Raw genomic sequence first — 25,450 nt, 5'->3', positions numbered from 1 at the left:
AACTCAGGACCTTTGGAAGAGCAGGCAATGCTCTTAACCTCTGAGCCATCTCTCCAGCCCCTCAAACATCCTTTTCTGAGCATAGGAAACCTCCAAGTCCACCCCTACAGTTGCACACTTCTTCCAGCAAGGTCATACTCACTCCAACAAAGCTACATCTCCTAATAGTGCCACTCCCTATGAGATTATGGGACCAGTCACATTCAAAGAACCATGGAAACATATAACCCAAAACTCCCAAGCAAGTCTAGAGTATCTAACAAGAGATAATCTTGCTAGCAGAATATTGATATCTAAATTAGACCTCAGAGGTTTTGATATCTATAAAGAGACTACTCCTAGATGAAACTATTGTGTTGCGTGCAGTGTTTCTTCAGTCACTAAGATACACATTTTGGAAGACTAGACTGTCAGCGTGCTCCCCAGCCTGCTAAGGTTTCTGGTGGCTGAAGAGCACTGTTACCTTCTCAGAGCTCTTCTTTTGTAGTACCCTAAAGAAGTATTCAGGCCAGTTCTTAAGATAATGTGGCTTCAGGTTCAAAACTTTGTTTCCAGCAGTTCTTTCTGTAGACTCACAGGAGTCTGGATTTTTTTTTAACACTTAGTAGAAATTTTATGTATTCACATATATATATGTGTGTAAAGTTCATATATATGTGTATGTATATATGTGTGTGTATGTGAAGGTCTATAAAAATTATAATCTCCTGAGCAAAATCCAGACAGAAATCTGTTTTTGTACTAATTACCAGTCAAAATTGTTTTTGTCTTTTGAGACAGTATCTCTCTATGTAATATACATAGGTCTTGAACTTAGATTCTTCTATCCCAGAATTTTTAACATAATAAAGAATTGTGAAAGCATAATATGCAACTGACCCACAATACCTAAAATACTGACAGATCTATACAGGAAATGTCTCTACCTCTGCCTTCTGTTAAGTATCTAGTCCCATTACCTGCTGCTATACCAACAGCTGGCACTAGTTCTTATAAAAGCTGTGAAAGAGGAGGAGACAGTTTATTCTGAGGCATTTTTATAAGAATGAACCCAGTTAGTTTATCTCCAGGAAAGAAACACTGTTGCGTGGCATACAGGCACTAAGAGATATGAAATATTAAGTCCTCTGCTATCATTAGAAAACTGAGAGTACCCAACAAAGAGAGGCAGTATAGAATTCCCAGCTCCCTTCCTAAATTATGGCAACTCATTAGCAGGACAACTCTCAACAATACCACATTCTGTATATAAACCTCACCCTCCCAGCACTTCTCCAGACTGCCTGCATAAGGGCTGCCCAGGCTTTTACTCTCAAGTAGACTTTCTCACTGCCCTGGCAGCAAGCCCCCACGATATCACTAGGAAGAATGCCAGTATCACCTATGATCTTTTTGTAAATATATGTACATAAGACCTACTATAATCCCAATGGGTAAATGATAAAAATCCATTTTTTTTCAATTATTTTATACTCTTTTTGTTGTTTTCGAGATAGGATTTCTGTGTAACATTGACTGTCCTGGAACTAGCTCTTGTAGACCAGGCTGGCCTCGAACTCACAGAGATCCACCTGCCTCTGCCTCCCAAGTTCTGGGATTAAAGGTGTGCTCCACTACCACCCATAGAAATTCATTTTTAACATGTTTTCTGGGTCATTAAAATATAATCAGCCAAACACTATTATACAAGCATTCAAAGCTAGTACTTAAGCTCTCTCTTGTCCATCGTCATCACAAAGTGCCTGTCATCTTCCCTCAATGGAAAGTAGTTTCTGGCAATAAATGTTAATTTATTCCTGAACACAGTGCCTTAGCCTTGAGGCATGATTCCAGTGATGGGTTTGGGGAACATATAATGTGTACAATTGAAGAGTGGGGGAGCCCTGGGAGACTACTATAAGGTGCACTGAGGCTAGTCACACTGATTTTTAGGTTTTTCTCCTAATTCTAGGACAATTAGTGAACAGTGCAATTTTAGTGATACCACTGGGACCTTTTGACAAGAAGCCTGGCATCACCTCAAGTAACATTAACCTTCACAAAGTGTCGTTTTTAAAATGAAACATAATTTGCAAAATTACAACCCATAAGGCAGTCTAATACCTGTTCTGAGATTATCTCTGGTCTAGGCAGATCTATTCTCTAAATAAATAGCAACCAGGGACGTGATGAAATCAAGCTGCTTCTGTCTGTACCTTGGAGGGTAGTAATTGTGTTAAAACTTTTCAAGGGTATCACTAAGACACTCTGTTTCAAAAAGAGTAAAAACTAACGGAATGCCTAGCTTATCTTAAAACTGGTGTTTTCCCTTAAAATAATCCTGCTCAAAAACCATGAGCTCACTAATAAAGCAACACAGATGAAATTTTGTATAAACAGTCTACAAGAAAAATACCCAGTTTTGTGTCAATATTCTGTAATGTTATTGCTTAGAACAGTTTGAAAGCATTCCATTTCAAGGGTATGTTTATTACTGACATACACATAAATCCATAGAAATGACAAGTTTGTATACATTAGAATAATATTTCAAGTAGCCAAAAAAAAGCTGCTTTTAAAAGCTGCATGGACTATCTCTAAAATAACTCCCAGAAAATGAAAACCAGGGTAAACCAAGTACCTAGTCTTTAGATTAAATGTTAAAATTGGACTGGAGAGACAGCTCAGAAGTTAAGAGCACTTGCTGTTCTTGCAGAGGATCTGTATTCAGTTCCTAGCACCTTCGTGATGGTTCACAACCATCTGAAATTCCAATTCCAAGAGCTTTGACACCATCTTCTAGCAGGCACACATGTGATATGCAGACAAAATGCCACACATATAAAATAAAATAGACATTAAATTATCTTAGTTCATTTATTCACTTAATGCTAAAATTCATTTTAGAAACTGAAATATTACAATTTCACAGGAAAGCTAACATGCAACTAAAATGCTTTTATTAGAAGAGGCAGTTTCAGTTGTTAAATATTTCACATTTCATCTATTCTGGTTCATCCCATTATAATGACTATATTCAATAGGAAATGTCCCAGTTAAGTTTGAATTTTAGACTTTAGGGGCTTTCAGTACATTCATGAAAATTTTGTTCAGCCTGTTACTAGACAATGACAAGCTGGTGAATTTGAATTTCCTTTTTCTGTCTGCCTTTCCCCACCACACCTGTACATATCAGTACTATTAACGTATGTGAGGAAGGCCAAACAAAGGAAGCAGATGAAGGTTCTAAATTGGCCAGACTTTGAAGCACAGACAACTACAGAAATGGACAGCTTTCGCCGGGCGGTGGTGGCGCACACCTTTAATCCCAGCACTTGGGAGGCAGAGGCAGGTGAATCTCTGTGAGTTCGAGACCAGCCTGGTCTACAAGTGCTAGTTCCAGGACAGGCTCCAAAGCTACAAAGAAACCCTGTCTCGAAAAACCAAAGGGGGAAAAAAAAAAAGAAAAAAGAAAAGAAATGGACAGCTTCCGACCTGCCCACATAAGCAATAGGATAAAAATCATGTATGATCTTTAGAACACATTTTCTTTTTCCCTTCATGAGAGTCTAAGGAAACAGGATGGATTTCAGTATTAGAGAAAGTTCTCTAGGCTCCTGAAAAACATTTGCAGTGGACTGCTTTTCTCTATTTGAGCCAAGTTATTTAAAACTCTGTGTATCCATATAATTATGATTGTTAGGCTGTGCTCCTGGGCTAGGATGGTGGTGGCCTGAGGAAGAAAAAGAAGAGTCATGAAGACCTCATAAGAAACCTTGACATACAGGCCAGACCTCTTCAGAGTTGATGCCTAAGACACTTTCAGGGTTAGAGAGGAGAGACCATTGATACAAGAAAGATAGCAATGCACATATATCTGACCAAACCAGGAAGCTTACTTGCTAACCAAAACCAAATGTTGTTTCTCTCATTATGACTCTAGGTAGTAAACATATTTTCATCAGCTTCCAGAAAGAAGCAATGTGTCCTTTATTCAGACTCTAAAGTTTTGAGAGTTGTAAAAAGAAAACTATGAAGAAAAAAAAAGGAGCAATTTCTTAGGGAAAAGAGAAAAGACTAATAGTAAGACAGACATGATTAAAATCATTTTTAAAATCTTCCTTCTTTAAGGGTCTTATACTGTAGCCATCTTGGAGGGGAGAGAGACTGGGCAGTCTGAACACCAATAGCCCAAATCAGATTCTCTAAGAAAGCTGTAGTGAACACCTTTAGAGTACACTTAGAGAATATGTAACTAACCCTCTGATAGTGCTGCACTCTTGTTGGCGGAAAGTCCATTGTTATTAACCAAGCTTGGAATGCCCTGAGGATTCAAATGCTAGCCTGATCCTCCATGCAAACAGGGCCTTGTGGTGTCTGTGGTCATGAACACATTCCATTTTTCCCCCTCAACAGGTGATATCCGTAATGATTTGTACCTAACCCTGGAGAAGGGGGATTTTGAAAGAGGGGGAAAGAGTGTACAAAAGAATATTGAAGTGACCATGTATGTACTCTATGCAGATGGAGAAATCTTAAAGGTAAGGCTTGTTAGTAATTTAGAATGAAAGCTAATGTATTTTCATGGCCTGTCTGCCCAGAAGATCATTCCCTTTAGGCAGGACCCAATTCAAATGGCCCCATATGTGTTGTCGTCCCCCGTCTTCTTTTTTCATCCAGGAAACACTACAGTGTGGTTTGAAAAGGATTCCTAATGTCATATATAGCCCTTGCATTCATTCTTCCTAGTGTCTAACCTGCACGCCTCTTACTCCAATTTATACCTATTCCTTCAATTCTGCCCTGCATGTTACCTGTTTTCTATTCCACCAAGCACAAAACTGCCTGGTTTTTGTAGTGATTACTAGGTCCTCCTTTGTCTTTTTGCTCTTTGAAATAGGGTAGGATTTAGACACCTTGCTAGCACCAAGTTTTAGAACAGAGAAGAACAGATTTAACCTAGGAAATTATTTCTAGCAATGTAGTACAAGGATTTTTTGTCATTCTTCATTGAAAATGGAGACCTAGAGAACTGATTTTTTTTTAAGCTTGTCTGTGTTTTCCTCAGTTCTGTCATGGTGAGGACCCTGGTGAACAATAGCTAGTCTCCATTTCCAGTGCACTTGGCAGATCAGCCTTTTACAGGCCTCACGAGGAAGTCAGAACAGGAATCATTAGCTCTACTGTACAGAGGAAAAAGGCAAAATTACTTAAAATAGTCTCCCAAAGCAGATGGAAATAGAAGAAAATGTTTAAACAGGGATGAAATGGTGGTTTGTGTATCACTGTAAAACATTAAATAAATACCCTGGGTAGTCATGCTCATTGCTTATGCAAGGAAGCACCAGAGAGGCAGAGCTATCAGCCACTTCAATGTGTGTGGAAAGAGAACTGTTCTTAATTTTGTTACCCAAAATTCCATCTTCCAGGGTAAGGGTCGGAACAGTGCTAAGTCTTCATGGTAATGTTTCAAAGCTGGAGTCAGATTAAATCTGATATATCTTGTTTATGAAAAGTTAATGAAAGTAGCCTAAAATAGTTCAACATAGCATTAAGGAAAATTTAGAATTTCTTTTTGGTCTGATAAAATACTGTGTATAATTGACTTCTCTCATGGAACTTCTTATTTCCTTTCTCAGAAAGTACGTAAAACTTACCTTGGTGATGCAGGTGCACCAACCAGCTTCTTTCAGCTTGTCACAGTTATGTGGTTACTTCTGACCCTAGGAAGACAAGGAACATTATGACTGCTGCCAGGAATGCCTAATCTTTTGACATTTTGGCATGTTGTCCTTTACAAATGTTTTGGGAAACATTCATAGCTATCCTAGGATGTATGTGATCCATGGACCTCAGATTGGGCATTCCTGGAATAATTACACTGTCTATATAATTACTTCCAAAAATAATGAATTTAAGTCAAATGTATTATCATTTGATCTGGTACAAAAATAAGATCTTGATACAGAATAAAATAAAGCATTCTAATGACAGAAACTAAAGTTCTTCCATGAAAATAACTTCTTATTTTGCTTTTCTTTTCTTTTCCAGGACTGTATCAGCTTGGGTTCTGGAGAACCAAATAGGAGTTCCTATCACTCCTTTGTTCTCTACCACAGTAATAGTCCTCGTTGGGGAGAAATTATCAAATTACCTATTCCCATTGACAGATTTCGGGGCTCCCATCTACGTTTTGAATTCAGGCATTGTTCCAGTGAGTGAGACTTTCCTTTCGATTCCCTTGAGGATAAAAACATAACTCTGCTCTTGAAGGAAACTTGTGAAGATTCTTGTTATTAGGAACTAGAAATAAATATAAATAGGATGTCATCAGAGGCAATGTCTTAGACTGTAAAAGCAGTGGTTCAAAATCATGGGGTTTGGGGCTGGAGAGATGGCTCAGCAGTTAAGAGCCACCTACTCTTTTAGAGGACCTAAGTTCACTTCCCAGCACTGACATCAGATGACTCACAACCATCTGTAACTCCAGCTCCAGGGGATCTGATGCCCTTTTCTGGTTTTGTGTACAAACACACACAAATGAAAATAATTTTAAAAAAATCTTTGGTATATGATATTGCTTTTCCTGGTACCTGAAATGCCCATTGTTATTTGGAATGTTTTCTTTTGTACTTACTGAACTACTCATATAAAACCCCCTTCCCTATTTTATCGAGTCCAGAAATGTTAGCGTCTCCAGTGGTCATGGTAGCCATGGCAATTCAGACGAGCATGTTTCTCATCATCCTGTAGTCAGGTTGCTACCTAGTTAATGAAGTTAAGTTCAAAAGAGTGTGGGTGACAAATACGGGGGTACTTCTAATAATTGGCTCTGCTTGCAGCAAAGGACAAAGGGGAAAAGAAACTCTTTGGCTTTGCATTCTCTCCCCTGATGCGTGATGATGGCACCACACTCTCAGATGATATTCATGAGCTTTATGTGTATAAGGTATGGACCTGTCTTTCTTTTGTCTCCATTCCTTCCTTTACCCTACTCTGACCATTCTCAAGTATGAATCTTGTTTAAGTGGTTTTCATTGGTCAGGCCAGAGGATTCTAGGTAGCACACTGGTGTGTGACAATAGGACAGCTATGGTCAGGCTTTAGTTTTCTAAATACCCTTCTAGTGGCCCTTCTCCCACAGCTAATACCAGTAGGCCCTTTGTTTCCCACCTCTCACTTCAGTAAAGAGAAATCCATTACCAGCTCTTCTGTGCCATTATTAATTTAACTAAAATGTTCTAAGCCTTGCTATTTGAGATCATGGTATTGTTAGTTGCCACAACACAGCTGCTAACTAAAGTTGCTTATATATCAGATAGAGGTCACAGATCCATCCTATCATGTTCTAGGAAAATCATGAACAGAAAGCAGTCCTCTAAGAGAACCTGCAACCCAAGGTCCAACCTTAGGAAGAAAGTTATAAATATGAACTCAAGTTCCCTGGGACTTGGTTTTTGCATATTGAGTTGCTTAGGAAACATTCTCTGTTCTCTGTTTACCTACAGTGTGATGAGAATAGCACATTTAACAACCATGCCCTGTACCTTGGCCTGCCCTGCTGCAAAGAAGACTACAATGGCTGTCCTAATATTCCCTCCAGCCTCATCTTCCAGCGTAGCACCAAAGAGTCTTTCTTCATTTCTACACAACTTTCTTCTACCAAACTCACACAGAACGGTAAGTAATGGTACCTGCAAATTGCTTCTCTCCTTTGTTTTTTGTTGTTGGTTCCACATTGCTTGTCTGTGTTGAGATCAAGACTGCTTCTTAATGACAAAGTAAAGACCTTTTCTTTTTCCTTTTGCAATTGAAAGAATCACTCAACAGTAATAGCCCACAAAGTTATCCATGGCTTTTGTAATTCCTAGGGTTCACATCCACTGTGCACAGTTACATCTTTGCTCCCCCCCCCCCCGCTTTTTTTTGTTGGCACTTAAATATGTTATAGTCACAACTAGTTCTATTTTCCTAGATTTCATTTGTCTTTGAAAGAATCTGAGCCTTGCTCAACTTTATGAGGTTCACTGTCTTCTGGGTTTGTCTTCTAGTGGACCTTCTTGCTCTGCTGAAATGGAAAGCTTTCCCAGATAGGATCATGGACATCCTCGGGCGCTTGCGGCATGTCAGTGGGGAAGAAATTGTTAAGGTATATCTCTCACTCAGTCTAAGCACACTGTCTGAAGAAAAACTATGGGCAAAACACCTTCCCTGCTATTTCTGCGAGCAAGCCTCTAAGACCATTTCTCCAAGTACAAAATAGATGAGTGTTAAGGTTTTTTGTTTTATTTTGTTTTCTCCAGTTTCTTTGCTAGCTACTTTATTTTTTTTCAAGGAAAGGTTTATTGCATTTAAATTTAAACCATATTTTAATGATTTGTTTTACTTCCCACAGAAATAATATTAAAGAATAGTGGTAAAAAGTATCTTCTCAGAGTGAATCCCAGTGGCTGTGCTGTCTGACTGTCTTTGTTTTCTTCTTTCTTCAGGTCCTTCTCGTTTTCCAAACTTTATAGCTCTCTAACGCACGAGCCTGGGCTCTTGATTATAAACACTCGAGTACTATCCATTAACGCATGTAGCTGTTACCTGTGGACCTTCTTCTTACCTGGGGTCCATATTAGGAACTCTTTCTTACCCTCTAGCATAGATCCTTTCTCTGTGTATCTTTGTGCTATTTCTCAGTTAATGAAACACAGTCTTTTCCAGTTGTATTTTAAGGAATTTTCTGGGCAGCACTTTGCCCTGTTGGTTTTAGCTTGAGATTGTACCAGGCACTTCCGGATGCAGAAGTCCAGCAGGAAATACTACACAGTAGACCAAGCTCTCCTGAAGAAAGTGGAGGAACAACCCTAAGTTACCTCATATTGTTTTGAAATAAGTTATAAATGTATCATTTACATGCTTTGATTGACAAGATATTAGATTTCATTTTTCAATGCTCCAAGCATCCATTGTTATCTACCTTAGTTTTGCAACTTCAAAAACAGGCATGTGCTTAACAAAATAAAACTAACAACAAATAATACTGCCAGATTTTTATCCACATTGAGAGTCCTCATTGACTGCATTTTCCTTTCTCCTGAGATATTTTGGTGATCACTCTTTCCTTAGAAGTTTGGCATTTGCCAGATTGGAAGAGCTACTTTAGATAGGTCTTCTGCAAGATCCTTAAGCTATATATAACCCCAGTAGTCCACCTAGTTATCCCTTATCTAGGTAGAGACAGGTACTAGAGGATTTTTTTGGGGTTTTTTTTTGGGGGGAGGGTTCAAGACAGGGTTTCTCCGTAACTTTTGGTTCCTGTCCTGGAACTAGCTCTTCTAGACCAGGCTGGCCTCAAACTCACAGAGATCTGCCTACCTCTGCCTCCTGAGTGCTGGGATTAAAGACGTGCACCACCACCGCCCAGCCACTAGAGGGTTTTTGCCATGCTTTCAAGATTTTTGTTGTTTACTGGGAGCTAAAAATCATTGTTATATGAAAATTTGACCATGTATCAACAATCTTAAGTTTCATGAACCCTTTGTTCTTGTATTGTTTCAGTTTCTGCAGGATATATTAGATACACTTTTTGTGATTTTGGACGATAATACAGAGAAATATGGCCTTTTGGTTTTTCAGTCTCTGGTAAGTCATTTCCTAAATTTTGATTTTTAAAAAATTTTTATTCTTGTCTCACACAATACATTGCAGTCCCCCCTCCACTTCTCCCAATCCCCTACCTACAGTCCCCCTCAGACCCACTCTCCCTCCCTTGTTTTCCCCAAGAAAACAGCAGACCACCGCACAAGAAGATACAATAAGACTAAGCACAAACCTTCTCATCAAGACTGGGAAAGGCACCCCAGTAGGAGGAAAAGGGTCCCAAGAGCAGGCAAAACAGTCAGAGAAACCTCCATTCCCAGTGTCAAGAGTCCCCCCCCCCAAAAACACCAGGCCAACGACCATAACATACATGCAGAGGACCTAGTGCAGACCCACACAGGTTTTACAATTGTCAAATCAGTCTCTGAGCCTCATGAACCCTGCTTGGTTGATTATGAAGGTGTGCTCTCCCAGTGTCCTCAACCCCTCTGACTCCCACAATTCCTCCTCCCCCTCTTTTAGGGGGTTCCCTGAGCTCTGAGGGGAGGGACATGATAGAGACCTCTGACCTATGTTCTCTCTCCTCCTCATGTTTGGCTGTAGGTCTCTACATCTATTCCCATCAACTGATAGAGGCAGCCTCTCTGATGTTGACTGGATTAGACCCTGATCTATGAATATAGCAGAGCATCATTAGGAAAAATTTCATTTATTTATTTTGCCAGTCATGTTTGGGTCTACCCTAGGCACTGGGATATCCAGCTCCAGTTCCTGGTCATTCAGGAAGTGCCGGGCATGTGCTCTTCATTAATTATTACCATTACTTGCTTCAAAAATATCTAAAGGAATCAACTTACTAGACTGAATTAGCAAAAACTTGTTTTCAATTTAAAAAAAAAAAAAAGGCTCTGAGGATTATTACCCAAGGAAGACTAACCAGCCAGCCTACCCATCAGATCCCTCTGAGATCAATTTGAAGAATTGGATTTGAGGGCTGGAGAGAAGGCTCAGCAGTTAGAGCACATACAGCTCTTACTTTGATCTCAACTGAGAGTGCTAACAGTGTTTGGCACACTTTGTTTAATATCTACAGTCCCACAGGAGAGTTGTTTATTCAAGATGAATTGGTGCTCCAGTCTCAGTGATAGAGAACTGAAGCTAAAGCTAGAATGATTCTCTGGCTTTGCTTTTCTTCATTGCTTCCTAGTCATGAGACCATTTTTGGAAGAGCACAGCCTTCCACAGGCTTTAATTGCCCACTTTTCTAAGTTTTGTAGAACACCTGAGTGTTTATGTCACTTACACGGGTATTGTATTATCTGTCTCTGATGACTCTATCATTGTGGTGAATGGAGAGGCTCCAGGTAACATAGGCACAAGCTGATAAGGTACAGCTGTGAATTGGAAAGTCAATGAAAGAAAAAAATAAGACATAAAAATAGATAATGGAAATCTCATGTTTAATTCCCATAGGGAACACTAACAGTTTGCTCTCGAAGAACAAGAGTCTGTTCCCTCCTAGGGATCTTCCTGAGGCCTCTAATTAAACCATGGTGGCCATCTTTCTGTCTTCTCAGGTGTTCATCATTAACCTGCTTCGAGACATAAAATATTTCCACTTCCGACCTGTGATGGACACATATATCCAAAAGCACTTTGCTGGAGCCCTGGCATATAAGTAAGTTTAATTTGTTATTATTACAATATGATTTGAATAGAAAATCAAAAATTTAAAAAGTTCAGTTGTAGCCAGCATTCATTTAGCTGACTTTTTAAATGTTACTTTTATAATTGTGGTTAAAAAATATATAATATAAAATTTGCTATCATACCATTTTCAGATTTAAAATAATTTACTCATATTGTTATAGAGTTATCACAAGAATTCCATCCATCTCCAAAATTCTTTTTATCTCACAAACCAAAACTCTGTAACATCTAACAGTTATACTTGTCAGTCTCCACAGCTACTGAAAAACATTGTACTTTGGTCTTTGAATTTCAATTGCTCTTAAGTACCTCAAAAGAGTAGCTTGTTTCTCTTACCATGTCATCAAAGTCACCATGTTGTAGCATATATCAGAATTTTCTTTTTAAGAATGAACAATAGGAAGCTGGAGAGAAGACTCATTGGTTAAGAGCACTCGGTGCTCTGCCAGAGAACTAAGGCTCGATTCCAAGCACCCCCATAGCTTCCCTTTGCCCAGCATCCATCAATGCTAGTAGTTTCCCAGGAGGCGTAGGGCCCCATGAACCCCTCCCCTATCTTTGACTGACTGTTGACAGCCCCAGTCTTGTGCATACCCAGTGCAGGCAACTGCAGAGGCTATTAGTTCACTATTGTAATGGTCATGGCATGCCCAGAAGATAACATTTTACAGCCCTTCTTGTTGTCATCTGACTCTTATATTCTTTTTACCCTTTCTTCCTTTATGTTCCTTGATCCTCAAAGAGGGTGATATAGATGTCCTGTGTAGGGATGAGAACTCAACAGTCACTTATTCTCAGCACTTTGAGTAGCCGCGAGTTTTTGCATTCAGTGCCATCCACTTACAAAAAGAAGCTTGTGTGGTTAAGATTGAGAGTAGCTCTTGTGTATGGGTATAAATGTAAATACTTAGAGGCAGTTTGATATCATGTCCTTTTAGCAAAACAGCCATAATAATACCTCTCCACCCATGTTTTTGTTTTGGTTCTGTTTTAATCAGGCTTACAGTAGTAGTCATTGAACTCCTTCTTGTGGAACAGGCCTCCAATTCAATTAGAGTGCACTTGGTTAACCTCAAAATGCTGTTACACTGGTGGGCATACATCTTGTTTGGCAGTTTAGCATTATAGCACTTCAAGTCCTCTGCTGGGTAAAACAGTTGATGACTTGTGTCCCCAACTTCTGCAACTTGCATAGCATCTTCTGGCACTGTGCATGACAGTCAGCAGGGAGGGAGTTTCCATTTCAGCTCCAGCTTGATGTCCTGCAGCCAAGGTGTGTGGTATTTTCAGAAATAAGGTCTTACCAGTTTACAGAGCAGTGGCTATAGCCTGTGTTGTTTGGGGTCTCTGTACCTTCCTGGCCAACAACTTACAGGGGGTATGTCGTATCCATCAGTGGGATATTTGTTTGATTGCCTATGACTTCTGGGATTGCCATCCATTTGTATAGGTTTCCATTTCCATTCAAATTCATTTTTAAAATTTATTTTTTAATTAGCTTATGGAATAGTAGGTATCCATATAATTTCTCTTTTCCAATTTAACTCTTTTTTGATTCTTTGTGTATTTCACTGTAGTAGGAGCTACAGGCCTCTTCCCACAGCCCGGCTCATGGCTGCCTGGCTAGCTTATGCCCCAAAATAATGACACAAAAACGGTATTCTTTTAAACACTGCCTGGCCCATTTCTATTCATGTGTGTAGCACCCCAAGGTGCGCTTACCAGGAAGATTCTAGCCTACGTCCATCCTGGGTCGGAGCTTTATCGCATCTGCTGGGGAGAGGCAAGCATGGCGTCTGCTCCAGAGAGCAGAGCTGTCGAGTCTGAGCTCACTTCCTCTTCCTCCCAGCATCCTTTCTGTTTACTCCACCCACCTATGTTTTAACCTATGAGGGCCAAGCAGTTTCTTTATTACTTAACCAATGAAATCAACAGATTGATATATGACACTCCCACATCATTTCACATCATTCATCTTGATACCAATCATCTCCCTTTCCCTTCCCATCTGCCCTCTACCTTTGTAACCCACCACCAGGAAAAATAAATAAAATTTAAAAGAAAAGAGGTTTAAAAAAAAAAAAAAGGAAAAGTCTCGTTGTGGAAGCCGTAGTGTGTCTCAGTGAGTCACAGAATATACCCTTTAGTCCACATATCATTACTTGCAAATGTTCATTGCATTGAGTCATTGGTCTGGTTCTGAGGTCTCTGGTTTCTGCTCCACCATTGATATTAGGCCCTCCCTGGGGCTCCTCTTGGATATCCTGTTATTGCTTTGTAGGGATTCTGCAACTTTGGGTCTTCAGGACCAGCCCCTTCAATGTGTTCTAGCATATCACAGATGGGGTGGATGCTAGGATAACTCTGGTCATAACTCTGGTCCTGGGTCTTGGTGGTTGCTGGGTTGGTCAGCAGATGGCTCTCCTGCATCCTCAATACCAGGGTGAACTCTCCAGCACTGCCCCAGCCAGTTCACCCTATGAACTAAGCAGCCAAAGGAAACCTGGTTCTCCTGCTCTCATTTTCCAAGTCTGGCTGGCCAATATGTACACCCTAAGGCCAGATCTCCTATGTTGCCTAGGTGAGTTGTAGGGTGTTACCGAGTGCTATAGCTGGTGAGAGGCAGGACCAGCTCTCTCACTCTCATGACCTTAGGGACAGCTTTCCCACCTGCCACCTGCCTTAGGGAGTGTGAATGGGGGCACATCTCTCCCTTGCCCATGCCACCATATGACAGATAAGGAGCAGGGCCAGATTTCTCATGCTCATGTCCTCTGGGCCAGCTCACCCACACACCCATCATCGGGGTCAGCTCTACTGTGTTGCCCAGATGAAGTACAGGGCCTGCTGTCCTAAGTGCTGCAGTTGGCAGGGGCAGTTTTCTTGCCTGCCACAGGGGACAAGGGGTACGGGGGAAGGGGCATCTCTCCCTCACCCTCATCACCACATGGAAGACAAGGGGTAGAGCCAGCTCTCCTACAGCCACGACCTCAGGGCAAGCTCACTCATGTACAATTGTTGTGTTAAGAAAAACAATTTCATGGATACATCCTATTAGAGACTAAAAGGCAAGGCATAGGCATCATTGTGTGTCATAATGCCGGTTGTGGTGGTACACGCTGGTAGAATTTGCTGAAGGAGGCAGAGACAGAGGATCACAAGTTCGAACCAGCCTGTGCTCTTTTACATTGCAATACTTCTAACTCAGTAAACTCATTGCTCTGAGGTGGCTTGGTCCTTGGGAAATGAGGTGTGGAATGGAGTGGCATTAGTATACTTTTACTCAGTGTGCTAGTTAGTGTTGTATGTTCGGGAGATACTACAACTTAAGAAAATAAAAATACATAATACAATCTAAGTTTGGGGGGAAACTAGAGTGGGAAAGAGTGCTTATGACTACTGATAAAAATTCTGTAGCTCCTTATGGACAGAGAATGTCTGCTCTCAGATAATGTGAAAATTCCACAGCTGTGATGGATCCATCACTTTAGCTCATCAGCAGAATATTATTTCGTATTTGACAGTTCTTTGCTATTTTCCATTTGACTAAATATAAATTTGAGACTCATTGCCTTTTGATTAAAATGGAATTCTGTAAATGTTCTTTCTCCAGGGAGCTCATCCGCTGTTTGAAGTGGTACATGGACTGCTCAGCAGAACTGATCCGGCAGGACCACATTCAGGAAGCCATGCGGGTAATGTCCTGAACTGCCATACTTCCAGAAGGGGCCATTCCTACAGTCATTTGTGTGTAATGTCATTGGTATGGTGCTCAAGACAACTGTAGTATGCTGACCTACTTTCAGGAATGAATGCCGTGATCCATGTAATCTCCTTTCCCTACCTCAGTTATGCTTTATACCTGATCATTTTACCTTGAAGCAAGAAGTGAACATGGATTCTAGCCATCCTCCTCTGTCTTATTTTTACCAATAGTATTGGTTTGCCTTCCTACTGACTCAAATATTGATTCTACTTCTAAGCTAATACTGGTAAGAACATTGATTAGAATTAAGATTAAATCACTGATGGATACCAAACATTGTGTTTTGGGACTGTGGTAAATAAGAAAGAAGTAGATAGATATATCATATGATGATATTTGAAGAAGCTAACATTAAAACCTGTACATTAATAAGAATCTGGAATCTTCTGTGGGCCGATCCTCAAAATGTTGGCCTGAGTAGATTCCCTGACAATGTAGCTTCCTTTTCATTGCTGGGTAGCTCCAAATGGTGAGAGCTCCCCTCACTGTAATTTAACTTCAGTATATTCACTTCTTCTCATACAGTAGAGAGTCATATAAGAACAATTAAATCCTCTTTTTTTTTTCAAATGTTTTCAAGAAAGCTTTCATGTCTTCTGGAAACACCCTTAAAGCAAGACCAGACTTTCTGTATCTGTCCCTATCTTATCTTGTACTTGGGTTATCTTTCCTAAAAGCTGCCTTTTAATTATGTTTTCCACACTTTCTACATAGTAATTAAAAAGAGAATAGCATCAAAGTTGTTCTTTTTCTGTCTTCTTTTAATATCACATCATCTATACTAACTATAGGCCCTGTGTCATGTATTGTTCTTCTTTCTTACATAGTACAATGTGTCAGATAGCCTGGGTAGAATTAAGTCACAGTTCTCTTTTTACTTTTCCTTTACTCTCTGAACATACTTTAAATACCTGAGGATCTAAGGGTTTTTTCCCTCCTTCATACAAATGTTCACTAAATGGTTACTGTCTGTTCCGGGTGCTAAGAAGCATACATAAGACTAGCCCATCTCCTAAAACTTAAATACAAAAGATTCTGTGTGAGCTCATTAATTAATTACTTAAGGGTACTATAGAAAGTTTGGAAGATTTACCCGTCCATATTGGCATGTCATTATGCAGGTCTTGTTTAGAAAGCCATATTGCTAAGATTTCATGGTTGCATCTTTCCTGTCTACAATAGAAGACACTATCTCACAACATGCACCTCATTCTCTGGCTCTTATAATTTTTCTGCCCTCTTCTGTGATATTCCCTGAGTCTTAGGTGTAAGGACTGCATTGTAGATGTATCACTTGGAGTTGGGCACCCCACAGTTGTTCTTTGCATTTTTACTATGTAATTATTTCGGTAATAGTTCTATCTGTTGCAAAATAAGCTTCTTTTATGAGGGGCGGGAGCTACACGTACTGTAAGAATAAGTATTTAGTGTATAGTGCCTGCCTCTGCAAGTACTGGGATTTAAGGCACTGGGCTCCTTCAAGTCTATTGTCTCTAACAATAGAGTCTTATCTTCAAGTTCTGAGAGGCAGCCAAGGTCAACAGTAATAGCCTATATTGTTTTGGGAGTCTCTTGGACTCCTTTACCAACAACTTGAAGGGAAATTTCCCGTGCTTGGAGCTCACCAAGGCCAGCTGAACTGGGACTGATGGAGCATGTGATCAAACTGAACTCTCTGAACGTGGCAGACAATGGGTGCTGACTGAGAAGCCAAGGACAATGACACTGGGTTTTGATCCTACTTCATGTACTGGCTTTGTGGGAGCCTACTCTGTTTGGATGCTCACCTTCCTGGACCTGGATGGAGGGGGAGGACCTTGGACTTCCCACAGGGCAGGGAACCCTGACTGCTCTTTGGACTGGAGAGGGAGAGAGAGGGGAAGTGGGGGGGATGGGGGAGGGACATGGGAGGAGGAGAGGAGGTGCAAATTTTTAATAATAATAATAATAATAAAGAAATTTCCCATGCTTGGTACTGAAGGTTTTATTAGCTAGTCTATGACTGTTGGGGAAGCATTATTACCCTATGTGGCATATTGCAGTCACTCTTCTATTGCTATGAGAAGATGCCATGACCAAGGCAATTCTTTCAAAAGAAAACATTTATTGGAGGGTTATTTACAGTCCACTATCATCATGGTGAGAAGCATGGCAAACAGGCATGGCAAGCATTGTGCTAGAGAAGCAGTTGAGAGCTATATCCTGATCTACAGAAAAGAGACAGAAAGACAGATGGACAGCTGTTGATTACATCCCAGATAGAAATGGCATGGGGTTTTTGAAACCTCAGTGTCCACCCCAGTTACATATTTCCTTTAAAAAGGCCACACACACCTTCTAATCCTTCTGATCCTTTCAATTAGTACCCCTCTCTGATGACTAAGCATTCAAATATATAAGCCTGTGGGGACCATTCTTATTCAAACCACCACGTGGCATAACTTCATTAAACATACACACAATCACATACTCACATGCATGCATATGTGTGTGTGTGTATATTTAAGCCAACACAAAATAATGTGTTTGACTTTCTCAAATACCTTTTCTCTTTCCTCCCTGTCCCTCCCTATTTTTCCCCATTCCCCCCCTTAGCACCATGTCCTGCTACCTTTTCCTTTTCTTGAGCCATCCCTCCTCATGGTTCCTTTTTATTTTCCTGGTTTCTGTGGTTACTCCTAAGTTACATACTGACATCTAATGACTCAGAACTGGGATCCCACAGATGAGAGATATTATGTGGTGTTTGTCTTTCTGAGTCTGGATTACCTCACTCTGTGATTTTCTAGTTCCATCCGTGTGTCCTGCAAATTTCATTATTTCATTTTTCTTTACAGCTGAATAGAATCCATGTGTATTGTACCACATTTCGTATCCATTCTTCAGCTAACTGACCTTTAAGTTGTTTCTCTTCCATAATTATTGTGAATAGAAGTGGCAACAAACATGGCTGAGCAAGTATCTGTGGACTGGGATATGAGAATGACTCTGACAAAGTGTTCCATAAACATAGCATGCTTTCACTGCTGAGCCATATCACTCACTTAGCAAAGGGTACAGTGTATCTTCTTGGTGATAGAAAAGTTGTAATAGGGAATGGAGAAACAAGAGCACCTTCTGTGCAAGCATGAGGACCTGAGTTTGAATCCTGGTACCTAAGAAGCCTGGCATGGCCACAGGCATGCCTGTAACCCCAACTCTATAGGAGGCAGAGATGAGTACCACTGGGACTTGCCTGCTGCCAGTCCACCTTCATATTCTATGAGAGACATTGTCTCAAAATAATAATTCAGACACCTGAAGTCTTCCTCTAGCCTCTATACATGCACACAGATGTGTATGCATACACGTATATACGAGAGACAGACAGACAGACAGACAGAATTTACAAGAACTTTCACAGTCTCCTTTCAAATTTGTTGAGTAGAAAAGGACAGGGTAGCTGCTTTAGCCTCAGTTAAATGTTTCATTTTCTCCAAACATTCTCCAAAAAGATTCAAGGAGCAACTCCTTGAATCTTGAACAAATTCCCTAAGATGTACCGTTTACTTCTGCTGCAATCTGTCTTGGGGTCTCAGAGGTAGCAAGCTGGTTTTCAGGAGTGAGAAGGGGAAAAACAGGTGGTAATGGTAAAGTGGGCTTGTTTTTCTCTCCTCTGTCCAGGTTGCACAGGACTTTCATTGACACAATCCTGTGTTTCTTGCACACTGTTTTAAGAGAACTAAGCCATCATGTGTGAAAAATGTGAGCAACTTTGCTATTAGATTCTGTCCTTCTGAAACCAGTGAATATTTCTTAGAACATCTCTTATAGTCATTTCTGACTGAAAATCAAATAGCTAAACATTTGAGCAGTGCTGATAAGAAAATATTTTCTTGAATCTATAAATTGCCCTTGGTAGAATTGCCATTTTTACTATGTTGATCCTCCCAATTCAAGAGCAAGGGAGATCCTTCCATTTTCTGGTATCCTCCTCAATTTCTTTCTTCAAAGACTTAAAGTTCTTGTCAAATAGATCCTTCACTTCCTTGGTTAGAGTTACCCCAAGATATTTTATGCTATTTGTGGCTATCGTGAAGGGTGATGCTTCTCTGATTTCCCTCTCTGCTTCCTTATCCTTTGTGTATAGGAGGGCAACTGATTTTTTGGAATTGATCTTGTATCCTGCCACGCTACTAAAGGTGTTTATCAGCTGTAGGAGTTCTTTGCTGGAGTTTTTGGGGTCACTTGTGTACACTATCATATCATCTGCAAATAATGAATTTTTTTTAATCCAATGTTTTTGCCTTTCCATTATCTGAGATAATATAATTAATTAGGAAACAGTCTTGAGGCTTGAATCTATTCTCTTAAAGAAGAATTATTGTGTTGATAAGTATCACACAAATTGCAAAGATCCATCAGAATCACATTCTGCTCTCGAGTCATTTTTGAGGACATTGTCTTCTATGTTGCTCCTGAACTGTTAATGGCAGATGTCATGGCTGTAAGGAACTGGAGAGGAGATGTGTCAGGTACACAAACTGCTGTGTAACCTACGACTACTTTTCCAGACTTCTTTGTCCTTCAGTAAGAAGGCAGAAGTCCCTATCCCAGACCCAGACCCCACCTGTAATGTAAAGTTTCAGGACACTCCTTAAAAACCCTTTCCTTCTTAAAGTAAACTCAAGAGTAGAATCATCAGGTGTGGTGGCATATACCTTTAATCCTAGCACTCCAGAGGATGTGCAGGTGGACAGTGAGTTTGAGGTCAGCCTGGGCCACAGCAAGACCCTGCCTCCAAAAAAAAAGAAGAAGAATAGCTAAGCTTATATCCTTGCCTTTGAGGTTTTGCATTTTCTGTCCTTAAACGGAGGAGGAGGAAGAAGAAGAGGACGAAGAAGAAGACGAAGAAGAAGGAAGAAGAAGAAGAAGAAGAAGAAGAAGAAGAAGAAGAAGAAGAAGAAGAAGAAGAAGAAGAAGAAGCAGCAGCTAAATTTTCTTTAAATTGTGAATGTTCTTTAACTCTTTGAATAACTGTCTGCGATCTCTTCATTCCAGATCCTAGAAAATGGTTATAAAAATATTTGATAATTCTGTCAGTAAACAGACAGCTTCTGCTTAGTGACAGTTTGGAATTTTTTTTTTCTTTTTTTTTTTTTATTCTTTTTTAATTAAAATTTCCACCTGCTCCCCGTTTCCCATTTCCCTCCCCTCCTCCCATATATTGCCCCCTCCCCCCACTTCCCTCCCCCTATCCCCACTCCTCTTCTCCTCCCCCCACACCATTCCCCCTCCCTCTCGATACTGAAGAGCAGTCCAAATTCTCTGCCCTGCGGGAAGACGAAGGTCTTCTATCTATGTCCAGGAAGGTGAGCTTCTAAACAGGCTAAGCTCCCACAGAGCCAGTTCATGTATTAGGATTGAAACCTAGTGCCATTGTCCTTGGCTTCTCATCAGTCTTCATTGACCGCCATGCTCAGAGAGTCCGGAATCAACCCATGCTTATTCAGTCCCAGACCAGCTGGCCTTGGTGGGCTCCTAATAAATCAGTTCCACTGTCACAGTGGGTGGGTGCATCCCTCGTGGTCCTGATTTTTTGCTCTTGTTCTCCCTCCTTCTGCTCCTCATTTGGACCTTAAGAGCTCAGACCGTTGCTCCAAATTGAGAATCTGTCTCTACCTCGATCCATCGCCAGATGAAGGTTCTAAGGTGATATGCAAGATATTCATCAGTATAGGATAGGGTCATTTCAGGTTCCCTCTCCTTAGTTGCCTAAGGTACCAGCTGGGGACATATTCCTGGACACCTGCGAACCCCTCTAGAGTCAAGTCTCTTGCCAACCCTAAGATGGCTCCCTTAGATAGGATATATACTTCGCTGCTCCCGTATCCATCCTTCCTATATCCCAACCATCCCAATCCCCCGAGCTCCTCCCATCCTCCCCTTCTCATATTTCTCATCCCATTTCCCCTTTGCCCCCTGCCACCTCACCCGCAAGTTCCCAGATTTTGCCCTGCAATCTTGTCTACTTCCCCCCCTCCATGCGGATGACTATATGATTTTCTTTGGGTTCACTTTCTTATTTAACTTCTACAGGATCACACATTATATGCTTAATGTCTTTTATTTATGGCTAGAAACCGATTATGAGTGAGTACATCCCATGTTCCTCTTTTTGGGTCTGGGATACCTCACTCAGGATAGTGTTTTCTATTTCCATCCATTTGCACGCAAAATTCGAGAAGTCATTGTTTTTTACTGCTGAGTAGTACTCTAATATGTATATATTCCACACTTTCTTCATCCATTCCTCCATTGAAGGGCATCTAGGTTGTTTCCAGGTTTTGGCTATTACAAACAATGCTGCTATGAACATAGTTGAACAGATACTTTTGTCATTTGATGTGGCATCTCTTGGGTATATTCCCAATAGTGGTATTACTGGATCTTGGGGTAGGTTGATCCCAAATTTCCTGAGAAATCGCCACACTGATTTCCAAAGTGGTTGCACCAGTTTGCATTCCCACCAGCAATGAATGAGTGTGCCTCTTTCTCCACAACCTCTCCAGCAAAGGCTATCATTGGTGTTTTTGATTTTAGCCATTCTGACAGGTGTAAGATGGTATCTCAAAGTTGTTTTAATTTGCATTTCCCTTATCGCTAAGGAGGTTGAGCATGACCTTAGGTGTCTTTTGGCCATTTGAATTTCTTCTGTTGAGAATTCTCTGTTCAGATCAGTGCCCCATTTTTTTATTGGGTTCATTAGCATTTTAAAGTTTAGTTTCTTGAGTTCTTTATATATTTTGGTGATCAGACCTTTGTCTGTTGCAGGGTTGGTGAAGATCTTCTCCCAGTCAGTGGGTTGCCTTTTTGTCTTAGTGACAGTGTCCTTTGCTTTACAGAAGCTACTCAGTTTCAGGAGGTCCCATTTATTCAATGTTGCCCTTAATGTCTGTGCTGCTGGGGATAAACGTAGGAAGTGATCTCCTGTACCCATATGTTGTAGAGTACTTCCAACTTTTTCTTCTATCAGGTTCAGTGTGTTCAGACTAATATTGAGGTCTTTAATCCATTTGGACTTGAGTTTTGTGCATGGTGATAGATATGGATCTATTTTCATTCTTCTACACGTTGACAACCAGTTCTGCCAGCACCATTTGTTGAAGATGCTCTCTTTTTTCCATTGAATACTTTTAGCTCCTTTATCAAAAATTAGGTGTTCATAAGTTTGTGGGTTGAAATCAGGGTCTTCTACTCGGTTCCATTGATCAACTTCTCTGTTTTTATGCCAATACCAAGCTGTTTTCAATACTGAGGCTCTGTAATAGAGTTTGAGGTCAGGGATGGTAATGCCTCCAGACGATCCTTTATTATATAAGATTGTTTTGGCTATCCTGGGTTTTTTGTTTTTCCATATAAAGTTGATTATTGTCCTCTCAAGATCTGTGAAGAATTTTGATGGGATTTTAATGGGGATTGCATTGAATCTATAAATTGCCCTTGGTAGAATTGCCATTTTTACTATGTTGATCCTCCCTATCCAAGAGCAAGGGAGATCCTTCCATTTTCTGGTATCCTCCTCAATTTCTTTCTTCATTGACTTAAAGTTCTTGTCAAATAGATCCTTTACTTCCTTGGTTAGGGTTACCCCAAGATATTTTATGTTATTTGTGGCTATTGTGAAGGGTGATGCTTCTCTGATTTCCATCTCTGCTTCCTTATCCTTTGTGTATAGGAGGGCAACTGATTTTTTGGAATTGATCTTGTATCCTGCAACGCTACTAAAGGTGTTTATCAGCTGAAGGAGTTCTTTGCTGGAGTTTTTGGGGTCGCTTATGTACACTATCATATCGTCTGCAAATAATGAAAGTTTAACTTCTTCCTTTCCGATTTGAATCCCTTTGATCCCCTTATGTTGTCTTATTGCTATTGCTAGAATTTCAAGCACTATATTAAAGAGGTATGGAGAGAGTGGACAACCTTGTCGTGTTCCTGATTTTAGTGGAATAGCTTTGAGTTTCTCTCCATTTAATTTGATGTTAGCTGACGGCTTGCTATAAATAGCTTTTATTATATTTAGGAACGACCCTTGTATTCCTAATCTCTCTAAGACCTTTATCATAAAGGGATGTTGAATTTTGTCAAATGCTTTTTCCGCATCTAATGAAATGATCATATGGTTTTTTTCTTTCAGATTATTTATATGATGGATTACATTGATAGATTTTCGTATGTTGAACCAGCCCTGCATCTCTGGGATGAAGCCTACTTGATCATAATGGATAATTTTTCTAATGTGTTCTTGGATTCGGTTTGCCAGTATTTTATTGAGTATTTTTGCGTCGATGTTCATGAGTGAGATTGGCCTGTAGTTCTCTTTCTTGGTTGTGTCTTTGTGTGGTTTTGGTATCAGAGTAACTTCAGCTTCATAAAAGGAATTTGGCAATGACTTCTCTGTTTCAATATTGTGAAATACATTAAGGAGTATAGGTATTAGGTCTTCTTGGAAGTTCTGGTAGAATTCTGCATTAAAGCCGTCTGGACCTGGGCTTTTTTTGGTGGGAAGGTTTTTTATAACAACTTCTAATTCTTCGCGACTAACAGGTCTATTTAGATTGTTCACCTGGTCCTGGTTTAACTTTGGTATATGGTACTTATCTAAGAAAGTGTCCATTTCTTTTACATTTTCCAATTTTGTGGCATACAGGTTTTTGTAGTAAGATCTAATGATTCTCTGAATTTCGTCTGTGTCTGTGGTTATGTCTCCCTTTTCGTTTCTGATTTTGTTAATTTGCGTATTCTCTCTCCGCCGTTTGGTTAGTTTGGATAGGGGTTTATCAATCTTATTGATTTTCTCCAAGAACCAGCTTTTTGTTTCATTGATTCTTTGGATTGTTTTCTGTGTTTCTATTTTGTTGATTTCAGCCCTCAATTTGATTATTTCCAGTCTTCTACTTCTCCTAGGTGAGTCTGCTTCTTTTCTTTCTAAAGCTTTAAGGTGGGCTATTAGGTCTCCAATGTGTGCTTTCTCCATTTTCTTTATGTGGGCACTTAATGCTATGAACTTTCCTCTTAGCACTGCTTTCATAGTGTCCCATAGGTTTGAGTATGTTGAGTCTTCGTTTTCATTGAATTCAAGAAAGACTTTAATTTCTTTCTTTATTTCTTCCTTGATCCAGGTGTGGTTCAGTAGTTGACTGTCCAATTTCCATGAGTTCATAGGCTTTCTGGGGATAGCATTGTTGTTGAATTCTAACTTTAATCCATGGTGATCTGATAAGACACAGGTGGTTACCGATATTTTTTTGTAACTGTGTAAGTTTGCTTTGTTACCGAGTATGTGGTCTATTTTCGAGAAGGTTCCATGAGCTGCAGAGAAGAAGGTATATTCTTTCTTATTTGAGTGGAATGTTCTATAGATGTCTGTTAAGTCCATTTGATTCATTACCTCCCTTAATCCTCTTATTTCTCTGTTAGGTTTCTGTCTGATTGACCTGTCCATTGGTGAGAGAGGAGTGTTGAAATCTCCTACTATTAGTGTGTGTGGTTTGATGACTGCCTTGAGTTTTAGTAACGTTTCTTTTACATAAGTGGGTGCTTTTATATTAGGGGCATAGATATTCAGGATTGAGACTTCATCCTGGTGAATTGTTCCTGTTATGAGTAAAAAATGTCCATCTCCATCTCTTTTGATTGATTTTAGTTTGAAGTCAACTTTCTTAGAAATTAGTATGGCCACACCTGCTTGTTTCTTAGGTCCATTTGCTTGATAAACCTTTTCCCAGCCCTTTACTTTGAGTAGATGTCTGTCTTTGTGGTTGAGGTGTGTTTCTTGTAAGCAACAGAATGTTGGATCCTGTTTTCGTATCCAATCTCTTAGCCTGTGCCTCTTTATAGGTGAGTTGAGTCCATTGATATTAAGTGATATTAATGACCAGTGGTTGTTAACTCCGGTCATTTTTCCTTTCTTTCTTTCTTTCCTTCTTTTGGTAGTAGAGTTTGTGTGTTTCCCTTCTTCAAGTTGTGCTGGTGAAGGGTCATTAGATGTCTGAGTTATTGTGGGCATTGTTGGACTCCTTGGTTTGTGATTTTCCTTCAATTACTTTCTGAAGGGCTGGATTTGTGGCTACGTATTGTTTAAATTTGTTTTTATCCTGGAAAATTTTGTTTTCTCCATTTATAGTGAATGAAAGCTTGGCTGGGTATAGTAGTCTGGGCTTGCATCCATGGTCTCGTAGTTTCTGCAGTATATCTATCCAGGACCTTCTGGCTTTCATGGTTTCCATAGAGAAATCAGGTGTAAGTCTGATAGGTTTACCTTTATAGGTAACTTGACCTTTTTCCTTTGCAGCTCTTAATATTCTTTCTTTATTCTGTATGTTTTGTGTTTTGATTATTATATGACGAGGAGATGTTTTTTTTTGA

General features: G+C 40.0%; 1 protein-coding gene across 5 annotated transcripts in view; it reads left to right on the top strand.

The window, feature by feature from the left end:
• The window catches only part of Dock3 (dedicator of cytokinesis 3), a 401,182-nt gene that overhangs the window by 268,139 nt on the left and 107,593 nt on the right, over positions 1–25,450 (top strand). For all 5 annotated transcript variants that reach the window (XM_057766540.1, XM_057766539.1, XM_057766538.1 and 2 more), the window contains exons 15-22: positions 4,396–4,520; positions 6,031–6,193; positions 6,822–6,928; positions 7,488–7,659; positions 8,031–8,128; positions 9,526–9,609; positions 11,145–11,245; positions 14,891–14,972. In XM_057766540.1, the coding sequence (XP_057622523.1) occupies positions 4,396–4,520; positions 6,031–6,193; positions 6,822–6,928; positions 7,488–7,659; positions 8,031–8,128; positions 9,526–9,609; positions 11,145–11,245; positions 14,891–14,972 (932 nt within the window). The remainder of the gene's footprint in view (positions 1–4,395; positions 4,521–6,030; positions 6,194–6,821; positions 6,929–7,487; positions 7,660–8,030; positions 8,129–9,525; positions 9,610–11,144; positions 11,246–14,890; positions 14,973–25,450) is intronic.

The sequence above is a fragment of the Chionomys nivalis genome, chromosome 4 (genome assembly GCF_950005125.1).
Source record: "Chionomys nivalis chromosome 4, mChiNiv1.1, whole genome shotgun sequence".
NCBI lineage: Eukaryota > Metazoa > Chordata > Mammalia > Rodentia > Cricetidae > Chionomys > Chionomys nivalis.
This window is presented reverse-complemented; position numbering and strand designations above follow the sequence as displayed.